At 41.5% G+C, this 21,657-nt stretch overlaps 1 protein-coding gene across 1 annotated transcript in view; it reads right to left on the bottom strand.

Annotated features, from left to right (window-relative positions):
- Positions 1–21,190, bottom strand: part of ZNF292 (zinc finger protein 292) — a 47,898-nt gene extending 26,708 nt beyond the window's left edge. Inside the window, exons 1-4 of the mRNA XM_056856033.1 lie at positions 21,017–21,190; positions 4,789–4,943; positions 4,548–4,626; positions 491–626 (exon numbers count right to left, since the gene is read on the bottom strand). Coding sequence (XP_056712011.1) covers positions 491–626; positions 4,548–4,626; positions 4,789–4,943; positions 21,017–21,190 — 544 coding nt within the window. The remainder of the gene's footprint in view (positions 1–490; positions 627–4,547; positions 4,627–4,788; positions 4,944–21,016) is intronic.
- Between the last annotated feature and the right edge of the window lie 467 nt (positions 21,191–21,657).

Here is a 21,657-nt window from a genome sequence, read left to right as displayed (position 1 = left end):
TTTTAGCATCACTTCTGAGATCACATCAGAAAGAGAACCTGTTGCACAACAAGGCAGTTGATATAGATGTCCTGATTTCTCAGACCTCTAATACCAAATGTAAATTAAATAGAAGTCATCCCAAAATGTGACGAAGTAGGCGAAAGAACACGTTCTACACATCAAGATTTATTTATCTGCAACCCAGTGTTCTCCTTCTTAATCCCCCAGAATTCAAGGTCTGAACTGAGGATGTAATAAATAGCTAGCCAGAACCATGTGACTATATGGAATATATCTTATCTAGTATATGGAATATAACATCTAGACACAACTTCACTATACCAACAAACTCAGATTTTGTATGGTTCACTTTGAAAAGAGGTAGTTGACCAACTGCAAGATTACCTATTCTGTGAACACCCTTCATAGGAATGTGAAGTTTAGATGATTTTTCCCATCTGACCTGTAAAGATTACAGTAATGATACCCCTTACCAGTTCAACCTTACCTTTATCTTGATCCACTGGTTCTCGGGAAAGAATCCTGCAAAGAACTGGATTGTTCCATATCCCATTCTCTTGGGCAAGAAGAGCTAAATAATGTAATTGACAGCTGCCATTCTCCACTAACTTTGCGTGTGCCACCTGGGAAAACAAAACTGACACTATTGTTACTGGGTAAATGTATGAGAAATTACATAAAATCACACATTCTTGGCTATTAAATAACATAACGCGTAAGAATGTTTCCACGGATGACAACAATGTCTTTCAGTCTGGAACCAATCAAATCAATCAATCACTAGTGAGTAATGTTGAACAAAGACAGAAAATGGAAGAAAGACAGTTTTAAGTTGAATTCACATTCTAGATAATCTTGCCTTTTTGAACATGGGAATGCTGCAGTTTAATTAAAACTAAAATGTTGCAAAATTGGTTAATTTAGCTTATTACTCCTTTTTTCATTCAAACAGTGAAGTTTTCTAATACTAATATTATCAAACAGCAAGAAAATATTATGATGGAGAGAGCATGATAAAAATGGCAATTGTTACTCAGGCTTATAATAAAAGGGATTCCTTTGTAAAGTACAGCATTGCCCTTCAAAGGAAGTTAAAGGTAACCGTTAGTCCAAAATATCTCCTCCACTTCTGCATGAGCAGTTTGATTTTAAACTTTTTAAGTTTTGTCAATTATCTAACCTCTTCTCTCATTTAAACAATAACAGCCAGAAAAAATAAGCAGGTGCACACATACCCCTAATTCCCAGTAACAGTGTCCTAGCTGTGGGCTCACAGCTCTGAAAGAAGTGAATTTGTCAAGGGCATAATATTCTTTGGTCAATGTCGAATGAAAGAGACAGCAATTTCAAATCAGTGGAACGTCATTTCAGATTCCAAAACTGACATTCCTAGTCCTGATACCCTGGTATATATGGTACATGATACCTTGCAGTACTATGGTACTGAAATGCACAGTAGATATATCTATTGTGCTGTAATAAAACTGCAGGACATCATGCTCTATGGATTATAGTAAATACAGTTTGCAGTCTCAAGCATAAATATGAGGTTGGATCTAGACTACAATGGCAATTTTCACTGATTCCCCCTTCCTGCTCTAGACTCTGCTTATGTAATTTCTTATTGCCCGCTATCTGCCAACAGCAGCATTTTGTGGAGATCAGTGGGCTGCAGTGGGAATCTGCTGATGGAAAATTTACAGCCCATTCCTGAAGAGGGGGGAAGAGTTAGGCAGCAGCCAGGAGCAGCACAGCCACGCCACCTCCACAGAGGTTTCCCGGTCGCCGAAAAGAAATGTAAAACATCTTAAAAATTAAAAAAAAGAAAATGCCCTCATTGACTGCAAAAAACGGTGGCGAAGCAACGCTGCAGAACCAGCGAGGTGTTTCCAGGTCACAAGGGGTTAGGAAGCTGCCTAAAGGCAGCTCTGCCTCCAGGAACACCTCCCAAGATGCCGGCACAGGGACTTGTGCTGCTGGGAATGCTGCCAGGAGGCAGTGCCTGCGCCCATACTGCTGCATGATGCCTGGCACCGCCGTTGATGCCACATGTGACAGTGTATGTGCACTGATGCTGGTGCAGAGTCATGCCGGCTTCTAAGGAGCTCTGTCCCCCCCTTCAGGATTGCAGCCTTAGTATGGATCCAACTCATGTTTTTCCCTGCCGCTGCAAATCCATGCTTTACCAACTGGAGACTGGGTCACATACGTATAGCGAAGACCAATATTCTGTCTCATTTGTACTTTGGGATGCTGCTTAGAGATATGAAGCAGACAGTTATCTCCTCTGAAACTAAGAAATATCCTACTTATAGACTTCCTTACTGATTAGAATGCACTACACTATGGCCATAACAGCTTTCTGTCTGTTGTTGAACTACATTTGGGGGGGGGGGGGAGAAGAGACCCAGGCCCACAATGCAAGAAGTTCAAAACAAAACGAAGAAAAAGGATCACACGGAATTAACAACTGAACTGCCAATATGAAAACAAACAGTATAGCACGCATAGAAAATTACAATTATTAACATAATGAGAAATTCTCACTCATACAAAAACAGTACATAACTAAACAGGATGGGAAGCCACTGCATCTCCCATATAAATCCACCATCCTAATCAAGACGAAGCAAAGAAAAATAATCCCAAAAGTAAGTCACCAAAATAGGCTTGTATCTTCCATAAAGTGGGCAGGTATCTGCATTTTTTTCAACCTGTGCTACCAGGAACAAGAAAATAATGCATCTGATGAAGACACGAAACAAGAGTTTATTCAGCGTCTAATTATTTGTTAACATTTGTCATTTTCCATGCATGCTGAATTTTTGATACTGGCAATTTCTTGTGGTCTTTTGTTTTGTATTGCAGAAGCGTATTTACCATTCTGTTATCCCATGAGGTTGAAAAGAGAGCATTTAAATATACGTAATATTGGCCCACCCTTCACTGAGCATGTGCTCTTCAGCAGATATGGAGGGGTTGTATGGACTGGCAAGAACTATGTACAATAAATTTCCAAAACACTTACTGTTTGTAATGCCTATTTAAAAACAAAACAAATAGAACTTCATAACTGGCCACCAACTTTTGATTTCTCTACTATCTTCTTTGCTCCTGTATTAAACAACTACCCTTTTGGTTCTTGTAGGTTATCCGGGCTGTGTAACCGTGGTCTTGGAATTTTCTTTCCTGACGTTTCGCCAGCAACTGTGGCAGGCATCTTCAGAGTAGTAACACTGAAGGACAGTGTCTCTCAGTGTCAAGGGTAACGGATAACCTACAAGAACCAATGAACTCTGACCGTGAAAGCCTTCGACAATATTTTGAACTACCCTTTTGTATATTAACTCTCTCCACTGGAATTAAAAAAACAACACCTTCCCTAATATCTCTGTACATACTAGAGGTCGTGGGGAGGAAAGAAGTCAGTGGCAGCAGTTGGTGACAACAAAAAACAGTGGGCTACTATAATCCAGCCAAATTAGGTGGACCACTGGGCTTAACCAATTTTTGTGGCATGTCTTCAAAGAGCAGATTCCCATGATGACTATTAACACTGCAACTAGCGTCACAATAAATCTGAATTTAAAACCTCTCCCCTACTTCAGGATATAGTTTGTGGGGGTAAAATTACATTCCGAAGATCAACATTTATTTCTATATGAGCCTTCAAGAATGACAGCTCATTTCTTCTGACAGATACCTATCTGAAGAAGTAAGGTGTCACTCATGACTGCTCATATTGAAATAAATTTTAGTCTTTGAAGTGCCACTAGACTTTTATTATACTGAATGCCAAATATAACTACCATTGCTTCTTCAAGCTCTGTTCCTGAGGAACTACTGGGAACATATTTCCCAGATTGCTTTTTCTTAATATATTGACAAGGACCAGCATATCGGTATTTGGAACCCACCTGCATTTTGGCTAGGATCCCAGAGAGGATTTCCAATCATGGAACACAACTTCCCCACCTCTCCCTGCAGCCAAACTATACCCCCCAAAATAAAATAAAAAAGAGCAGACAGGGGGTGGAGACAGTCAGAGGTCTCCACAAGAGGGGGGAGAGGGGAAACCAGTGAAAATGGCAAAGTCCTTCATGGGAGTTGCCAACTTGTAGGTTTCTGGAGGAATAATCAAAAAACATTCTGAAAGGCTGACACTTCCTTAACTTTGGTACTAAACATACTTTTATAACTATTGTGCTGCAATGTGTGTTTTTAGCATAATTTGTTTTAGACATGTGTGTGACATAATTTTGGTCCCGAACACCTTTTACTGCAGTATTTCTCTCCACTTCTCATTCAACTTACTTGAGATGGGGGTCTAACCAAACATCATTTTGGTGAAATCCTCAAAATTAAACAAAACCTCAAGGAGGGATAGACTGAAACATTAGAGAACAAACAACTATTTTACTGTAGGTCATTACATGGTCTACAACGTAGTACAGATAAAGGAAAAAAGTTTTACCTAATTTATGTGGCCCTTTGAGCTCAGCTATGATTCCAAATGTGCAGAAGATAACCCACAAACCTCTCACCTGTATAAAGGACTGAAATTCTTTCCACTGATTTTCAGGCAGTTCAAGAGGCAGGCAGAGCAAAAGTTCAACACAGCTTCTGAAAAAGCAAGCAAGGCTGACAAGTCAGTTAACTGCTTATAATACAAACAGATACTTAATTTCTGATTACTTATCCAGAAAAATTATTCACCACTACTAAGAAAAAAAATCAAGCAAGTAATAAAACCAAACATAGCAAAAACTAACAACATATACTTACAGGGCTAAGCGTTCAAGCACAAAAGCTACATTTTCACACTCTGAGGTAAGGTAAGGTCGTGCTTTAACATAACTGCGTATGGCCTCTGTGTACACCTCCAATAAGGGCAAGGGATCTTCAGACGTCTTCGACTTCTCTGCATATTCCACAAGTGTCTATTTAGGACATAAATATGGATTAAAAATTGTGTTGGTAATAGTTAATAAACAGTTAATAATAAATAAGATGGAGCTCAATCCAAGTAAAACAGAGATGATGGTGACAGTGGATGATCCAAGAAACTGATCAGCAGAGGAAATCCCCATTCTGGAGGAGAATACACCCTCCCCAAAACAGAGTGTCAAAGTCTCAGAGCTTAAACGTTCTCCAGAATTAGGTTTATGAGAACATCAGGTGGTTGCCATGGTCAGGTTTACATTTTATTGGGCTAAGCTGATTCAATACTTGCTTTTGCTGGTAAAATATAAGGAACTTGCCATTCATACATACATATATACATGTATGAGTGGCAACTTTTCTAACAGTATTTTTGGATGTCAGTCTTTTGTATCCACATACATTGGAGTTCTGAGCCTCAAGAGATCTCAGTGGGTGGTTGGGGTGACTTGGGATTATATATATAAAAGACTGTTCGAAAAATAAAGCTAGTTAAAAATATTGACACTAGTCTCCTTATACACATGACACCAGTACTATAGTAACCACATTACCTGCACAATTTAAGGTGCTACTGCTGACCTTTAAAGAACTAAAGGTACTGGGCCGAGAATATCCTTGAGGATGTCAACTCCCATGTGAACCCGACCACTCGCTGCTCCACCAGGAACAAAGCTTTTCAGTACTTGCTACTATTAAGGAATCAGGGGCATAGCTTGATTGATGAAAAAAGAAGTGAAACATTTTAAAGAAGTTTAAATTATGTAACCAAGCATATATTTGCTTTTGCGCAGGTGGCTCTTTCTGCTAACTGATGGGTATGGAGGTACACAGAGCACAGAAGTCCCACTGCAGAGAAAAGGACAAGCTTAAAGAATTGCCTGAAGGTACTTGTTTCTTAATTTTTGAAGCTAAACAATATGGACAGCCCATGTTTACTTTGTTCACTCTAAATAGGATAGAAGTGACACTGATAAATTAATCTGCAGGCTACAATATGTCCTGTCTGTCCCACGTTTCTTGTTACCCATTCTCTGGATCAGCTGTTCATGTATGCATGAAGTGCAATATGGGTAGCCCAGCCTCTTGGACCCAAACATTCCTGAGTCCTGGCAGTGAAATCTGTCAACACCTAGAGATTTTAAGTATGTTAATGTCCTCAGAAAATGAAACCTTTAAACAGAAGGCAGCTTCATAAGGAAACATTTAGATTTTACACAAAATTCAAGGTAAATAGTACTAATTAAATCACATAACCTACAACAATAATAAATGTTGTGAGGGAGGAGGACTTGAACACTTACAGTGCAGTAGGTAGCCAAAAGACACTCAATTAAAACATATTCTCCAAGCTAACAGTATGTGTAAAAAAAGGATTTTGCCAATGAGGCACACAAAATGGAAATTACATGAATTCTTTATTGTTAATATTGGTCATTTTTTTTGCACTTTACTCTCTTTCTAGCACATGCACCTCCAACTTCTCCTCCCCCTCCCTCTCACTTATCGGGCATTATGTAATTTGTGAGCCGAATTACATGATACGATTGGCTCCGTCTCAGGCTTTCTCCCACACATACAGACTCCATACCTCCCCTCATCTCTCTAGGTATGTAAATATTCTATCTTAACAAGAGTCCTGTTTTTGTGAACTATTTCATTATCTGGAGCAGTACCTGCTAGGCAGGGGCAAAGCTTTGCCTGCACTCACTGGCAGGTGTGCAGGACTGCACAGAGTGGAAAGGGGGATAAAGCAAAGGCAAAGACACTCTCCCTACCTCCGCAACAGTCAGCAGGCTTGATCTGCAGACTGCAACAGGGGAAGATAAAGGCAGAAGCATAGACTCCATATCTAACATGAACAGAGCATGTAGAAGCAAACTGCCTACTTTGCCATCCTAGTTCAGTCTGCTGTGCCCCCCAAAACTGTGAAAATTGCCTCCACTTCTGTTGGCAGAACACTGTTACGATTTAAGTCACTTGTTAATGCTTTGCCCTAACACACACAAAATCCGATACGGCACAAGATCAGATCTCTCTACTTGAGAGAACACAGCTGAGCCATGAACTGAGATCTCTGTTCCTTTAACTTCCCGTTTAAGTATGTATGCCTTTTCCCAGGATACAAATTACCACCCATCCAGCCACCTTCAGTTGCTATTAGTTCTGGCAAGGGAAAATGACAGGTAACTTACTGTTTCCTTGCAGAGAAAGTGTATGTATGGGTGTACATAATGTTTTTAAACAAAAAGGGAGTAAGGAGAACAATCCCTCCCTCCTCTTTTCCAGAGCTTAAACCAATTATCTCCTACCCTGGTTCTAATACTAGAAGTCACAGCAGGGAGAAAAAATGTTGAAATCAATCAAACACAGTGAGGTACAATGGTGGTCTGGGTGGGAAATAGTTTAGTTGCCCTCACACATCATTTTTTATTTAACGACAGGCACCTCCTTACAGCCTATGAATCGAGGATCAAAGGAAAACTGGAACAAATCAATCACTTATCAGTTCTCATGTCCATCTATGTGCTACATTCAACTTTCTCCAGAACAAGGATGCTTTCAATTTCCTGCCTGAAATTTGGCATGGAATCTCCATTAGTTGAGTAGTAGAGCCCCTCAGCAATTCATCCCATTTAGGCAGAAAACAAAAGTTATACAGAGAAATTTGTTTCCTATTATAACCATAGAAAAAAGAATCTGAGCAAAAATAGTGAAAACAATTACAAAACAATAAAGAACAAAAAGACCCAATGATTTTCTGTGTACTTTCCTAATAATTATTAGATTTTTATAGCATTTTTGCAAGACTAATAGTAACACACAGCACTACATGCAATCAACTGGATGGTGTATGAAGGTGGGAAAAACAGGAATGTTTTGGCACTTGCCGAACTGACAGAATCAATTAGTTTTGCAAAACTGTAGGATCTCTGTGGGAAGTGATCTTTATGAAAGCTTTTCCAGATTGAAGAGAATTGTGTCATGGAATGGAGGGACAATAACTAAAGAATAATCCAAACAGGAGGACCTCTATGAAGATAATAAAGGAACATGGGGTCATCTGCTAAAGCTGGAGGGTGAGAGATTCAAAACAGATAAAAGGAAAAAAAAACCACACAACGCAGTTAAATTGTGGAACTCCCTGCCCCAGGATGTGGTGATGGCTGCCAGCTTGGAGGGCTTTAAGAGGGAAGTGGACATATTCATGGAGAAGAGGGGTATTAAGGCTATTAGTTAGAATGGATACTAGTCATGCTGCATACCTATTATCTCGAGTATCAGAGGAGCATGCTTATTATTTTGGGTGTGGTGGAACACAGGCAGAATGGTGCTGCTGCACTCGTCTTGTTTGTGGCTTTAGAGGCACCTGGTTGGCCACTGTGTGAACAGACTGCTGGACTTGATGGGCCTTGGTCTGATCCAGCAGGGCCTTTCTTATGTTCTTATGAATATTACATTTGACCCTTGCTTCAAAAAGTATAATCTGTTAACACAACGACACAACTGTGCCGTACAACTTAGTTTCTCAATGAGAACTCTGTGTGTGTGTGTGTGTGTGTGTGTGAAGTGCCGTCAAGTCTATTCCGACTCATGGCAACCCTATGAATCAATGTCCTCCAAAATGTCCTATCTTTGACAGTCTTGCTCAGATCTTGCAAACTGAGGGATGTGGCTTCCTTTATTGAGTTAACCCATCTCTTGTTGGGTCTTCCTCTTTTCCTGCTGCCCTAAACTTCTCCTAGCATAACTGTCTTTTCTAGTGACTCTTGTCTTCTCATAATGTGACCAAACTACGATAGCCTCAGTTTAGTCATTTTAGCTTCTAGGGTCAGTTCAGGCTTGATTTGATCTATAACCCACTGATTATTTTTTTTTTTGGCAGTCCACAGCATCTGTAACACTCTCCTCCAACACCACATTTCAAAGGAGCCTATTTTCTTCCTATCAGCTTTCTTCAATGTTCAACTTTCACACCCATACATAGTAATAGGGAATACAATGGCATGAATTAACTTAATCTTTGCGACCAGTGACCCATCCTTACACTTCAGAATCTTTTCTAGCTCCTTCATGGCTGCCCTTCAGTCTCAATCTCCTTCTGATTTCTTGGCTGCAGTCTCCCTTTTGGTTGATGATGGCGCTACAGAGTGCAATTTCAAGTGTAAGGAATGAGAACTACAGAGAGCAATTTCAGACTGAAGTCTTGAACTCTAAATCTTTTGGACACATGTAGGTTAGATGCCAGGCACGATAGCTTTTGGTTATCACTACCAGGACTACCGGTAACAGATTAAGCCAGTACTGGAAGTAAACTTTATTAGCTTGTGGCAGTGATCACATTATGGTGAAGGTCTACAAGGCAGGGAAACAAAGTATCACCACTAACCTAATTTGATGCTGGATTTCAAGTGAACAGGTCTGATAGAAAACATGATTGACAGCTCAAAGAGCTGCATATCATGAAGCAGCAACATTCAGCATGCTCCAGTAAATAACTGTAGTATCATCTTGAGTTACCGTATTTTTCGCTCCATAAGATGCACTTTTTTCCTCCTCAAAAGTGAGGGGAAATGTCTGTGCGTCTTATGGAGTGAATGTGCGCACACAGCCGGCTGGGCGCGCTGGGAGGCAGGCGGGGAAAGCCGGCTCACGCCGTTCCAGCGTGCCCAGCCGGCTCTGTGCGCCTTGCCCGCCTCCCAGCTGGCCGTCGGGGTGCAGAGCCGGCTCGCGTCATTCCAGCGTGCCCAGCCGGCTCTGTGCGCCCCACCTGCCTCCCAGCTGGGAGGCGGGCAGGGTGCACAGAGCCAGCTCGCGTCGTTCCAGCGCAAGCCGGCTTTCCCCGCCCCGACGGCCAGCTGGGGGGGGGGGCGTCTTATGGTCAGGTGCGTCTAATGGAGCGAAAAATACGGTATATACAGCGTGGTGTCTACCTTCACCTCTGACAATTCACAGTACATAAAGCATCATGTAAACACTCTGTTTACCTGAAAGGAAGACTATGGAGTGTCATCAAGAAAAATACGGGTTGTCTTAAATTGGAATACAAGTTATTAGTATGTACAGTAATAAACTTTTTCTGCATAACTGTTTGTAAAGGGATCATCTTTCTTTCAGGTAAACACAGTAGGCCTCACACATTCTTCCATTTATTATGTCTACAAATTTCAATCTGAATGTTGGAGGAAAGGTAACTCTGAAGTCTAATGAGTATAATTCCTAATCTCTTTTCACACTGTTTCTAAATATTCTACACTTCTTGTCCTTCAATTCTCCTACTTACTTTCACATGTTTTAAGTAATATAATATTTAAGATAAAGTTAATTAATCCTGGCCTTGACAACTTTGCTTTGTATCTAGGAGCCAGTTCAAAAATTTAGGAGCCAGATTAATAGTAACAAATGCAGTATTTTTGCTTTCATATCAATAAAATTTAATGACATCTATAAGTTATGACTAAGTAGAATTTACTTCACTAACAAATTCTTATATGTATCCAGTCAAAGAATGATATAAAACAACGAGGGAAAAACAGATTTAGTTAATTCTGCTATTCCTAAAAGAAGTTTAATTTTCTTGTTTTGGAAATCTGATGCTACTTTTTATCACAAACCTTCTGCTGATCTTGGAGTGTTTAAGTAGCCAGTGGCTGCTAGCTGGATGCTGCAGTTATTTACTGGATTCTATATTAAAATATGCTTGGCGTAGTACTGACCAATCTACTGCTATCTCTTGCACTGCTTGATATTTTGGTCTTGCTTTGCTGAAAAAATCTTTCTATACTTGGGTATAAACACACACTCCTCTTCAGTGACCATTTATTTATTCATTTTATCACATTTATACCCCATCCTCCCCAGCAAAAAGTTGGGCTCAGGGTGGCTCACAACATGTTTAAAACATCATATCATATTAAGAGTTCTTAAATAAAACCAGCCCCATAAAATCAAAATATCAATCTGAACACATCTGGTTACCCAGGGTATTTTCAAAGAAGGGATCTGGCCATCAGGATGCTTACAGATCTGTTCTACTTTATCCCTGTAACGTAACAAATCCCTGCCCCTCCCCTTTCAGTTTTCCTTTGAGTCATGGTGTATCAATGTATGTGAAACTGAGTGAGATAGGAAAGCAGAAAGGGAATAACTATGGGACACAGGGGAAGATAGTATGTGAGGGAAATGACTTAGCAGGAGCAGAGAGAGTTCAGGAGATAGAGGCAGAGTTATTTAACAAAGACTTTCCCTTATCAATCCTGCCTGACTTTCAATTAATGCCCACCCTGCTTGAAACATGGCGGCAGCAGTTTAACAGCAGAGCCCAGCTAGAGGAGTGTGCAAGAACAACTAAAGCAGCAAAGGGTTTTGCAACATGGAGCAAGCCCTGAAGCCTTCAGGACCACTGGACTTTACAGCAATCAATCTAGCCCAAGCATGGAAGCACTGGAGAGAGGAGATAGAACTGTATTTGCATCTTGCCTTGGACGGAGAGGAGGAAAAGCAAAAGGTAAAGCTGTTATACTCCCTCATAAGAGAGAAGGGAAGAGAGGTATGCAACTCTCTTGGCCTTGACACTGGCTGTACTGTGGAAAAATGTCACTCAATGAATAGTACCTAACCAAACAGAATGAAACTGTGGAAGGCTGGCAGTTCTTTATGAGGCAGCAGGGTGCTGAAGACGGGCTGGATGCTTATGTAACTATTAAGGACTCTAGCAGCAACCTGTAATTTTGGAGTGATCACACACTTATCAAAGACAGAATCGTGTGTGGGACAAGAGATCAGAGTCTCCATGAACAACTGCTGCAAATATCAGATATAAGACTGACTCGTTGATTGGAATTGCCAGGGCAGCAGAAGTTTCTAAAGATGGAGACAGAATGTTAACAGGCCCAGCAGAGCAAGTTAAAGCTGTACTTTAAGTAGCAAAAGCAGTCTAGTGAAGAGGCACCCAGAATATAATGTTTATATTGTGGGGAACAACATATAAAAAAGGGGGGGGGAGAAGACAAATACCCAGCATATGGGCGGCAAATCAAACCATTTCAAAAATCAATGCAGGAACAGAAGAAAACCGGCAGTGAGAATAGTGCAGGAAGATGGTGATGACTGTTATGAGGATATCCTAAGTCTGACTTTGGGATTTCCATATAATGATGTCCACATAGTGGGAGATACTGGAAAATTTGATATACTATACTGTTTGTCATTGTGTTACTGAACAAACAGCTCGTTCATTTTCAGCTGGATTGTGGGGACATCTGTAATTTGCTGCCACTAGCACTAGTTAATGAAAAGACACACATTGAATGGTGTGACCAGGTGTGCTCATCATGTACAAGAACATCCTGAAACCTGTGGACAAGTGCAGACAAAATTCACAAGCCAAAGAACAACAGGCTTCACTGACTGGAATTCACTGTTGTGCAGGATGAGACTCATAGGCCACTGCTAGGGAGCAGAGCAGTTCAAGATATGCATCTGATTCAGGTACAGCATCAGAATATTTTGCACGCAGTGCACACCAGTAATCAGAATCAGCTTGCAGTTGGGAACAGCAACAATGATGCTCAAAGAATTTGGGGGTGTTTTTCAAGGACATCTGGCAAGAAAACTGAAACAGACCCCTCTGTGCAGCCAGTAAGAATCCATAAAAGGAGGTACCTATTGCACTGGCAGGACCATCGAATCAGAGCTGGCCAGCCTGCAAGCCAAAGGCATAAGTGTTCCTGTAGATACCAGCACAGAATGGATTAGCAGCCTAATTATTGTGCGAAAACTATCAGGAAAGCTAAGCATTTATATTCATTCTAAACCTCTGAACAAAACTCCAGGCAGGAATAAGCTAAGAATGGGGGTGGGGGGAGAAAGGCCACCAAACTTCCAGGTACCTCTTACATATTTCAGAATATAACGGTATCTGGATTTTAACTATTAAATACAACTTAACCACAGTAAACCGTTATTGTTCACATTATTTATTGATAACAGAAGTTTACAAGATTTATCATTATCTCAAGTACCATTAGGTGACTTCAAAACATGAGGAAGGAGGCATTCAGTGCCTATTTCCCTTCATATTTCCCAGAAATATATGCAGCTTTTAAAATTCATTCCACTTTGGTTTGACTGTGTTTACTTTTAATCATAGCTGTCTCAATTCAGGTACCATTTCTGTTACATCTGCTATGTAAGAGACACCATGATGTCTTACTTGTTTTGTACCTCAGTCTCCAATTTTAATTGCTAGCAGTTGCATTATTATGTATTAATTTATTTTATACCTCCAGCACATGCTTACCTAACTATTCATTAGAAATACGGACCTTTCAGTAGGCATAGGTCTGGTTTTTACCTCTGCTACCCATTATGAACAGAAAATTATCATTCTGTGTGGGGCATTTCTTAAAATAAGCATATATCTAAACACCTTTTTTTAAATATATAGGTAGCATCAGATAGCATGACTAGCTTCACTTGAGTAGTACGGCTTTCTACTTATAGCCACATGGTAAATCACATGTTATACTCAGTAGATTTTTGAAAGCAGTGTGTGATATGGTATGAGGATCAGTGATACTCTGCTACTCAAAAAAATCTCCTAGACACATGCAAGCTTAAATAGTTCTCTGAATTAGTTCTACAGTATCTGATACTTAACAAATGAACTCATGCTCAGCATGAAACATGAAACGACAAAAATATATGAATTAATTATTGTAATCAATAATATCTGAAAATTACAAAAAACATTTAAACTATATATTTTTTTTAAAAAATAGACTAATTTTATGCTACTATAAACAAAAAATAAAACTTTCCAAATGTTCTATAAAACCAACTTAAGGCGCCCTCTCCTTTTTCAATTTATTGGAAAAGTACAGAAAAGCATACTACCACTCAAGAGTTTAAATAGAAACATTAACATTTCCAGAGTAAGTAGTATTACAGGATACTTACAGGTGAGCAAGCACCAGATAGCCTTGCCTCTGGTTATCAAATACAGCCTGAGGTAAACTAGTCTATATTGAATTAATTCTCCAGTCCTTCATAAATAGTGAAATACCATCTTAGAAAAAATACTGTCAAAAAAGGAGTTAGTGCAAAAATTAAGTCCAACAGCACTGTGCATTCTTATCTCTTTACCACAAGCACTAGTATCCGACTCACTCCCCCCCTCTGTATTTTTGACCAAATTGGATATTTTTGACTGGTCAAAAATATCTCATTTGTTCAATTAAGAGATCAAACATTCATCAAGAATTTATGAGAATAGTACCAAGACCAGAGAATCATGCTAATCAGAAAATCTGCCTAGACCCTAAAATCCAGTCTCTTCTAGCTTTACAGAATATCACTATAAAGATCCCTGCCTGCAAGGAAATGCAATACTCAGTAGTAGCCTCAACACCTGGACATTTGTGACCAGTATATGCCCCTCAGATGACAGCCTGTTTGTATGATTCATGCTTCCTCTAGAACCTAGTGTCCAGTGACAGCACATGGTGAGTCGGAGAAACGAGACCACAAGGTTTAAGTGAGAGGAGAAAGAAAAGTAGCTCTCAGGAGAGTGTGGTAGGGCACAGTGTGCTAGATCTTACCCCTTATTTCGACCAAGATTTCTGCTGGGATAGAACCAAGGACCTTTGACTCCTGCCTTCCTATCAGATGACTCCATAACACAATAAAATGATGTTATGGGCAATCAAGCAGATTCTGCCTTCCAGTTTTCTCATGATGCGACCAAACACTAAAATGATGTGTGTTAAGTACCATGAAGTCACTTCCAGTTTACGGTGACCCTAAGAAATAATGGCCTCCAAAATGTCCTATCGTTAGCAGCCTTGCTCAGGTCTTGCAAACTGAGGGCTATGACTTCCTTGATTCAGTCAATCCATCTCAACTTGGACTTCCTCTTTTCCCTCTGCTTTCTATTTTCCCTAGCATTATGTTTTTTCCCCAGTGACTCTTGATTTCTCATAGCGTGACCAAAGAACGATAGTATCAGATCGGTCATTTTAGCTACTAGAGAGCGTTCAGGCTTGATTTGATCTAGAACCCACCTGTTTGTCTTTTTAGCAGTCCACAGTATCCATGAAACTCTCCTCCAACATCACATTTCAAATGAATGATAGGCTATCATTTATTCCAGAGTGGTTTTAATTGCATGAAATGTTTTACAATATTTAATCATGGTCAAATTTTGGAGCACCATTCTGGGAATTGCATATGGAGCAGCAAGGATTCAGAAATCACCCCATGTTTTCCTGTGATTATGTCTCTATCTTACATTATATTAACACCAGGAATGGAAAATGTTTTAGGAAGAATTTATTCAATGCAAAATACCAGCTTTGGTCCTGATGGTGGCAATTCAGACATCAAACCAAAGCAGAGCTGAGGCAGTTTCAGTTACAGAATGACATGTCAGTTCACAAATAATGATTTGCTATAAATTTACACCAAAATTTTAGCTTGACTCTGCTTGCCAGCACAAAGTTTGATCTCTTCAACTCATGGTAAGTGCTGTAACCCTGCACAAAAGTGAAAAATTGGTCAGAAGAACTGCTAGATCCAGTGCCAGACATTGATAGTGTCTCCATTACCAGTTCCAACATATCCCTGATGTAGCTGACCTCCAGATTTCTAAGCAACCCATCTCCTAGTTGGAGGTGGTAAGATAAACAATGCATATATAAAGAGCATCTTTATGCATCCTGGTCCAGACATTATTGAAGATGCTAATTATGATGCAGCTGAAGACTTTTCTTTTTAGTAAATAAATGATATTTAGTCTTTTTTACTGAGCCGATGTTGTTTGTATTTTATTTACATCTCCTTGAGCAAAGTTTGTTTTTAATGGAATGACATTTAACAACTAATTTAAGGGCAGTTCATGCAGGTAAAACCTACTATAAATTTTAGCATTACATGACTGGAAGCCTTCAAAAGCTTTTTTCGTTGAGCTACAGGTTTTAGGACTCTAAACTCAGGCACAAGTATCTTGCACACAGATTTTTCAAATCTCTTTTCCCAAGCTTATTTATGATCTACATCCATACATGTGGTATGTTTTGTGCAGAATGAGCCACAATATGGTTTTCACTCATCCGTATGCCAAATAATTTTCATTTGGAAAGGATGGACCTCTTACCATTTCCAGCCTTATCCTCTGGAAGTAGAATGTCTTGAGGACAAAAATGAGGCTTATGGTTTTGTCACAACCACTGACTACACTGAATCCCAGGTAAGTGCCGAAGGACTACTGCCTTTATATTTCCCACAAGAGATTCCTATGCAAAAGGCAGAGAACAGTGATATGTACTTCAGAGGGGAAAGGGGACAGGTCCATGTCACTGCCATCATTTACTTTGGACACAGGGGCTTTTTTCTGTGACTGCTAAACTCAGAGAAATCAGTCCTTGTGTAGGCCTTGCCTCAGAAAGAGAATGGTAAATCACGATTTCCTTCCTTGGAGGAGGAAGGGAGGAAAAAGACAGGTGCATGGCAACATGGTGCTACAGTACGTTTCCAGGTCTGCCACTCCAGCAACCACTGCACTGGCAAACTACCTTGTAAAGAGCTACCTTTGGTGTGCCAAGAGTTTAGGCAAGCCTAGGGGATTTATTCTCTAGATAATAGCTGCCCACCCCACATTACAAACTCCGTGCTTTAAAAAGGGCTTACAGCATGGCATGAAGACTACTGTTTGAGAAATGTAATTTCAAAAATTTCTTGGATGCTCAGAACTAGTAATGCAATTTTCTGGATCCAGGACAGTGTTCCGCATTAACTCCACACTCTTCAACCAACTCATGGATGAGTTGAATCCAACAAAACACAGAGCTCCATTTACAGAACTGAACTTTCCCTTCCCTGTAGCCCACCATGCGTCCTGGAAAATTGTCACCATCATTCAAGAGACCTCTCCTCCTGGAACACAACACAGTAAACATGGGAGTTTACTGTGGAAGTGTGAATCAGTGAAAACACAAGCCCTCTGTCTCCTGGCTAGTTGAAAATAAGCTTTTAGTAAAACCCATTATTTATTAAGAGATTTTATAATTTGCTTTATAATTTGACAGTTCTATAACTGCTTGTTATGAGGTTTGCTGTGCCTTCTTCCTAACAGTTTACATAGGTCATAGTCAAACATGGTGGTGGAAAGTGCCGTCAAGTCACAGCCAACTTCTGGCAACCCTGTATGGCTTTCAAGGCAAGAGAAAAACAGAGGTGGTTTCTATCGTTTGCCTTTGTGCAGCAACCCTGGACTCCCTTGGTGGTCTCCTATTAAAGTATTCACCAAGGCCAACCTTGCTTAGCTTCCGAGATCTGACAAGATGGGCCATCCAGGTCAGGGTAGAGTCAAACACAGCCTTGTAAACAATCATTTGTCTGCTAGCCTTTGGACAACAAGATTAATCTTCAGACAAAATGGGCTGTTGCTAATATCAATACTAGCTCTATGCAAACCATTCTTTACAAGTTGGGAACCAGCTTAGAGAACATGCACTTCCTAGGGTTAACCATGGTTTTGTGTTAAAAATACAGAAAAACTATCAAAATCCCTCACAAATTATGTAGGAGTTTTGCAAATCATAGTTTATGGATGAACCTATTTGTATTAATCACCACTTGCATCGATGACAGAAAGAGACTAGGCACCAAAATCATATAAAGGGGGAGAATAATAGGGGGATGCATCCCTTAAACTGGTTACTGTTTGCCATGAGTCAGTAAGTCTGTACAGGCTGCAAAGATGGACAACTGTGGCTTTGAAACACTTACAGGCTTAAAAAAAGTCTCAACACATAAAGAAGAGGTCAAGTTAAAACTGTGTACTAACCCTAACCGTGAAACAGAATAGAGACAGAACAAGTCTTCTTGAGATTTGCTGAGGCTGGAACTAGACTTTTGTGAGCAAGACCCTGGAAACTAGCAATCTGTCTCCATAACAAATACTTGGAGGGGCTGTGGAACCCAAATTCCACTTGCTGACACTGAATATTCAGGACTCAAAGTCACATCAGAATATGGTTCTTTGTTGTACTTTCAACCCAAGAACTCCTTTCCGAACATGACTGTCTTCTGATATTTATTGTATTAGACTTAGAGTTTAAGTCATACTGTAAACGGTTTACAGTGGTTTCCTAAACTTGAACACTTCTGTCCCCAAGGGGCTCACAATCAAAAACGGTTAAGAGAAAATGAGGCGAAATAAAATAAAAATGACATTTTATCAACATACCTGTTTAAAATAAATGTCATAACCAGTCTCAACAGGCATCAAAATAGGTGTGCATTCTGCAAGAAGTCTCTAAATGTCTATTTGTAATTGAAGAAGTGCTAGGCAGCAGAATGGACTAGCTGGGTACCAGAACTTAGTCCCACATGTGGAGGTGATCTACACATGCTTGTGAGTTGGGTAGCCAGTTCTGGGTTGGGAAATACCTGAAGATTTTGGGGGTGGAGCTTGTGGAGGGACCTCAACAGGGTACAATGCCAGAGTTCACCCTCCAAAGAAGCCATTTTCTCCAGGGGAACTGATCTCTGTAGTCTGGAGATCAATTATAATATCAGGAGATCTCCAGGCCCCACCTGGAGGGTGGCAACCCTGCTTGTAACTTCCACTGACTTCCACTGAGTAAACTTGCACAAGACTGGAGTGCATATTCCCTTTTCAATATGCTGTAATTCTATAATTCAACATGCACCATTGCAAATTTGGTAAAAAATGTACTCCAATTCTAAAATTACCTACCGGTACATGCTTTGGGGGGGATTTTTCACAGTAAATACTGTACTATTTTAGAAAGACATTCTATCATAGCTGATGCCACCCATTTTTCATAGAGTAAAGAATCAATTGACATTGCAGAGAGTACCTGTTAAATACCACAACCCACAATCCATATATTGTTCAATAACCCATAAGACTCCTCTAGAATACCGCTTTGCAATTAAGACATTTCCTTATTTAGCACAACTGACTACCAAAATAATGTAAAAAGAAAATTAATGTTATTATTTCTGGACAGAACTTTCCAAAAGTATTTCTGCATGCTTTGAATATATGATCAACCATCACTGTTTAAAACAATTCAAATGTAATATTAAAAATTCTGAATTTCCATTGTTGATGTCTAGAATTAAAGATTCCCCTCCAACAAAATAACTGCTGCTGTACTGCAAGTATACTAAACTACTGCTTCAAATTATCCCTACTAAAAGGATACATCTGTAAGTGGTTTCTTTGAAATTGATTTCAATTTTCTAAGCCAAAAACGCATTTTGTACAATACATACCCATTTTAGCAATCTAAGAGCTTGCATTTAGCACTCTAAAATCATGGTATTCAATGCTGATTCCTTGTTTTTTTCTACCTTTTGCCTACCAACTAGCATGTGTGTGTAAAGTGTCGTCAAGTCGCAGCCAACTTATGGCGACCCCTTTTGGGGGTTTCATGGCAAGAGACTAACAGAGGTGGTTTGCCAGTGCCCTCCTCTGCACAGCAACCCTGGTATTCCTTGGTGGTCTCCCATCCAAATACTAACCAGGGCTGACCCTGCTTAGCTTCTGAGATCTGATGAGATCAGGCTAGCCTGGGCCATCCAGGTCAGGGCACCAACTAGCATATACCCTTCTTATAAATGTCCAAGTGGACTTGATGTGTCACACACTTCATTAGGGTTCTCCATATTGTTCCAGAGAACCTCAATTCTAAAGAAAAAGTGAAATTATAATGCTGAATTTACTTACATTCTACAGTCTTTAAAATGTAAAGATGTAAAGGTTTAAAGATATTGTACCAATTTGCTAGCTAGGATTTCCCCCCCTTTTTCAATGAACTAAAATCACTGATTTGTACCCATTTTCACTACAAGAGGTCTTGTGCCCAAAAGAAAGATTTTCTCACATAACTTGGAAGATATTTACTATGATTCTAATATTGCCTTCAATGCTTATTAACTGCAAAATCTATGTAAACTGTGATTTGGGTAAACCATGCTGAAGAATTAGGCTCCAATTTTCACAGTGGGAGAAGCGCAGTTTGCAAATGAAATAAAAACAATACCTCCTCAACTTGTACTGACACACTCAGATGCCTTTATAAGCGCCCCCCCTCTCATGCAGTACATAAGGAAACCTATTGCTGCTGGAATTCTTGCTACGATTAAGAGAACAAATGTTGATTGGTGGCTAAGTACCCATTTGCAAATCAATGCATCTATGCTAGCGTGTAGTGTAATGGTTGCTACAAAGCATTACAGCCGCCCTAGGTAGATCTCCGTCCTTAGAACAGTTTGAAGCGAAAGATGGACATACAATAGGGGGTGCGTGGGGAAATCAAGTTGGGTGTTTTAAGGAAGGTCTGGAGTCTCAGGCGCCTAAAACAATAGAGACGCAAGGATACTCCGGAAGCTAGATTACCGGATCAGCGGAGTGTTATGAATAGGGGGACGATGGGAGTTTCATGGCAGTCATTACTGAGCCTACTCGGTCTCGCAGGGTCTACTGCACTGTGCAATGCACAGGGTCTACTGAGTGAGGAGCGAGACCTCGTCCTCTCACCTGGAGCGCAGGCACTGCAGGGGCTCCCCACATAAGGGAGGGGGGGGACCTGCACCTAACACCCCCCACACCCCCTTCAGCGGAACCATCCCCCTCCCCTCCCCTCGTTGGCGTCGCTGCTAATAACACTGTGGGCCAGGGATCTAAACTCGCCGCCAGCAGACAAAGGCCCCTCCGGAGCCGAGGCGGCAGCAGCACAACAAAGGGACCGAACGGGGAAGGAAGGGCGACCGCCCAAGGGCTGCGGAGGAAGGCGGAAGGAGGGGGGGTGTTGTTCTTAGAGCAGCTGGGGGAGGGGATTCCTGGGCCGTGAGTCGCTTCCCTCCTGGCGCAGGGGGGCGGGCCGCTTCGGGCCTCCCTCCCGCCGGCCTGACCTCGAGGCGGTTTCAATGAAAGGCAGCAGCGGCAGCAGGAGGACCAAGGCGCGTGGGCCGGCCCAACGGCGCCTTCCGCGCGGGGAGACCTTCCCACCCCCGAGGCCGCCGGGCCCGTCCCGACCTGGCAGAGCTGGTGACAGTACTCAGTGGCCGCCGCCGCCGCCTCGCCGCTCTCCCTGAGCGCCGCCTCCAGCGACAGCAGCCGCTCCTTCAGTCGCGGCATATCCAGAAGGCCGCTCTCGGCTCCCAGGCGGCGGCTGCTGCCGCTGTCCTGCTCGGCCTCCTCGTCCGCCATCTTCGCACCCCGCTCCGTCGCGTACGCAGCCCCCCTCCCCCCCACTATCCCTCCCTCAACGGCCGACCTCCTCCTCTCCTCCCCCCCTCCCCTCCCCGCACGGGTCACGTGATTACACAATGCCACGTTCCGGGGCGGAGTCACGTGCGGGATTAGGGAGGAGAGTTCGAAAAGGCGGTTCGCGCTCGTTCTCTTTCCCCCCCCCTCCCTCCTTCCCGCCCCCTCCCCCCACGTCCGCTCTCTTGTCGGAGAGGGGCGAGGGTCAAGCTGCGCCCTCCCCTCTGCGCTGTCACGTGGGTCAGACGGCGCGCGGCCAGAGGCGCTTGCGGCCGCGTGACGTATGTCGAGGAAACACGGCGGCTGCGAACGCGAACCATTGAAGCCTTTCGGTTTATACAAATATAGTCAATGGATTATAGATAAAATGTAATGGGTGGTGGGACACAATGTTAAGGTGGGTGGTGGGT

Source organism: Euleptes europaea, chromosome 10 (genome assembly GCF_029931775.1).
Source record: "Euleptes europaea isolate rEulEur1 chromosome 10, rEulEur1.hap1, whole genome shotgun sequence".
NCBI lineage: Eukaryota > Metazoa > Chordata > Lepidosauria > Squamata > Sphaerodactylidae > Euleptes > Euleptes europaea.
This window is presented reverse-complemented; position numbering and strand designations above follow the sequence as displayed.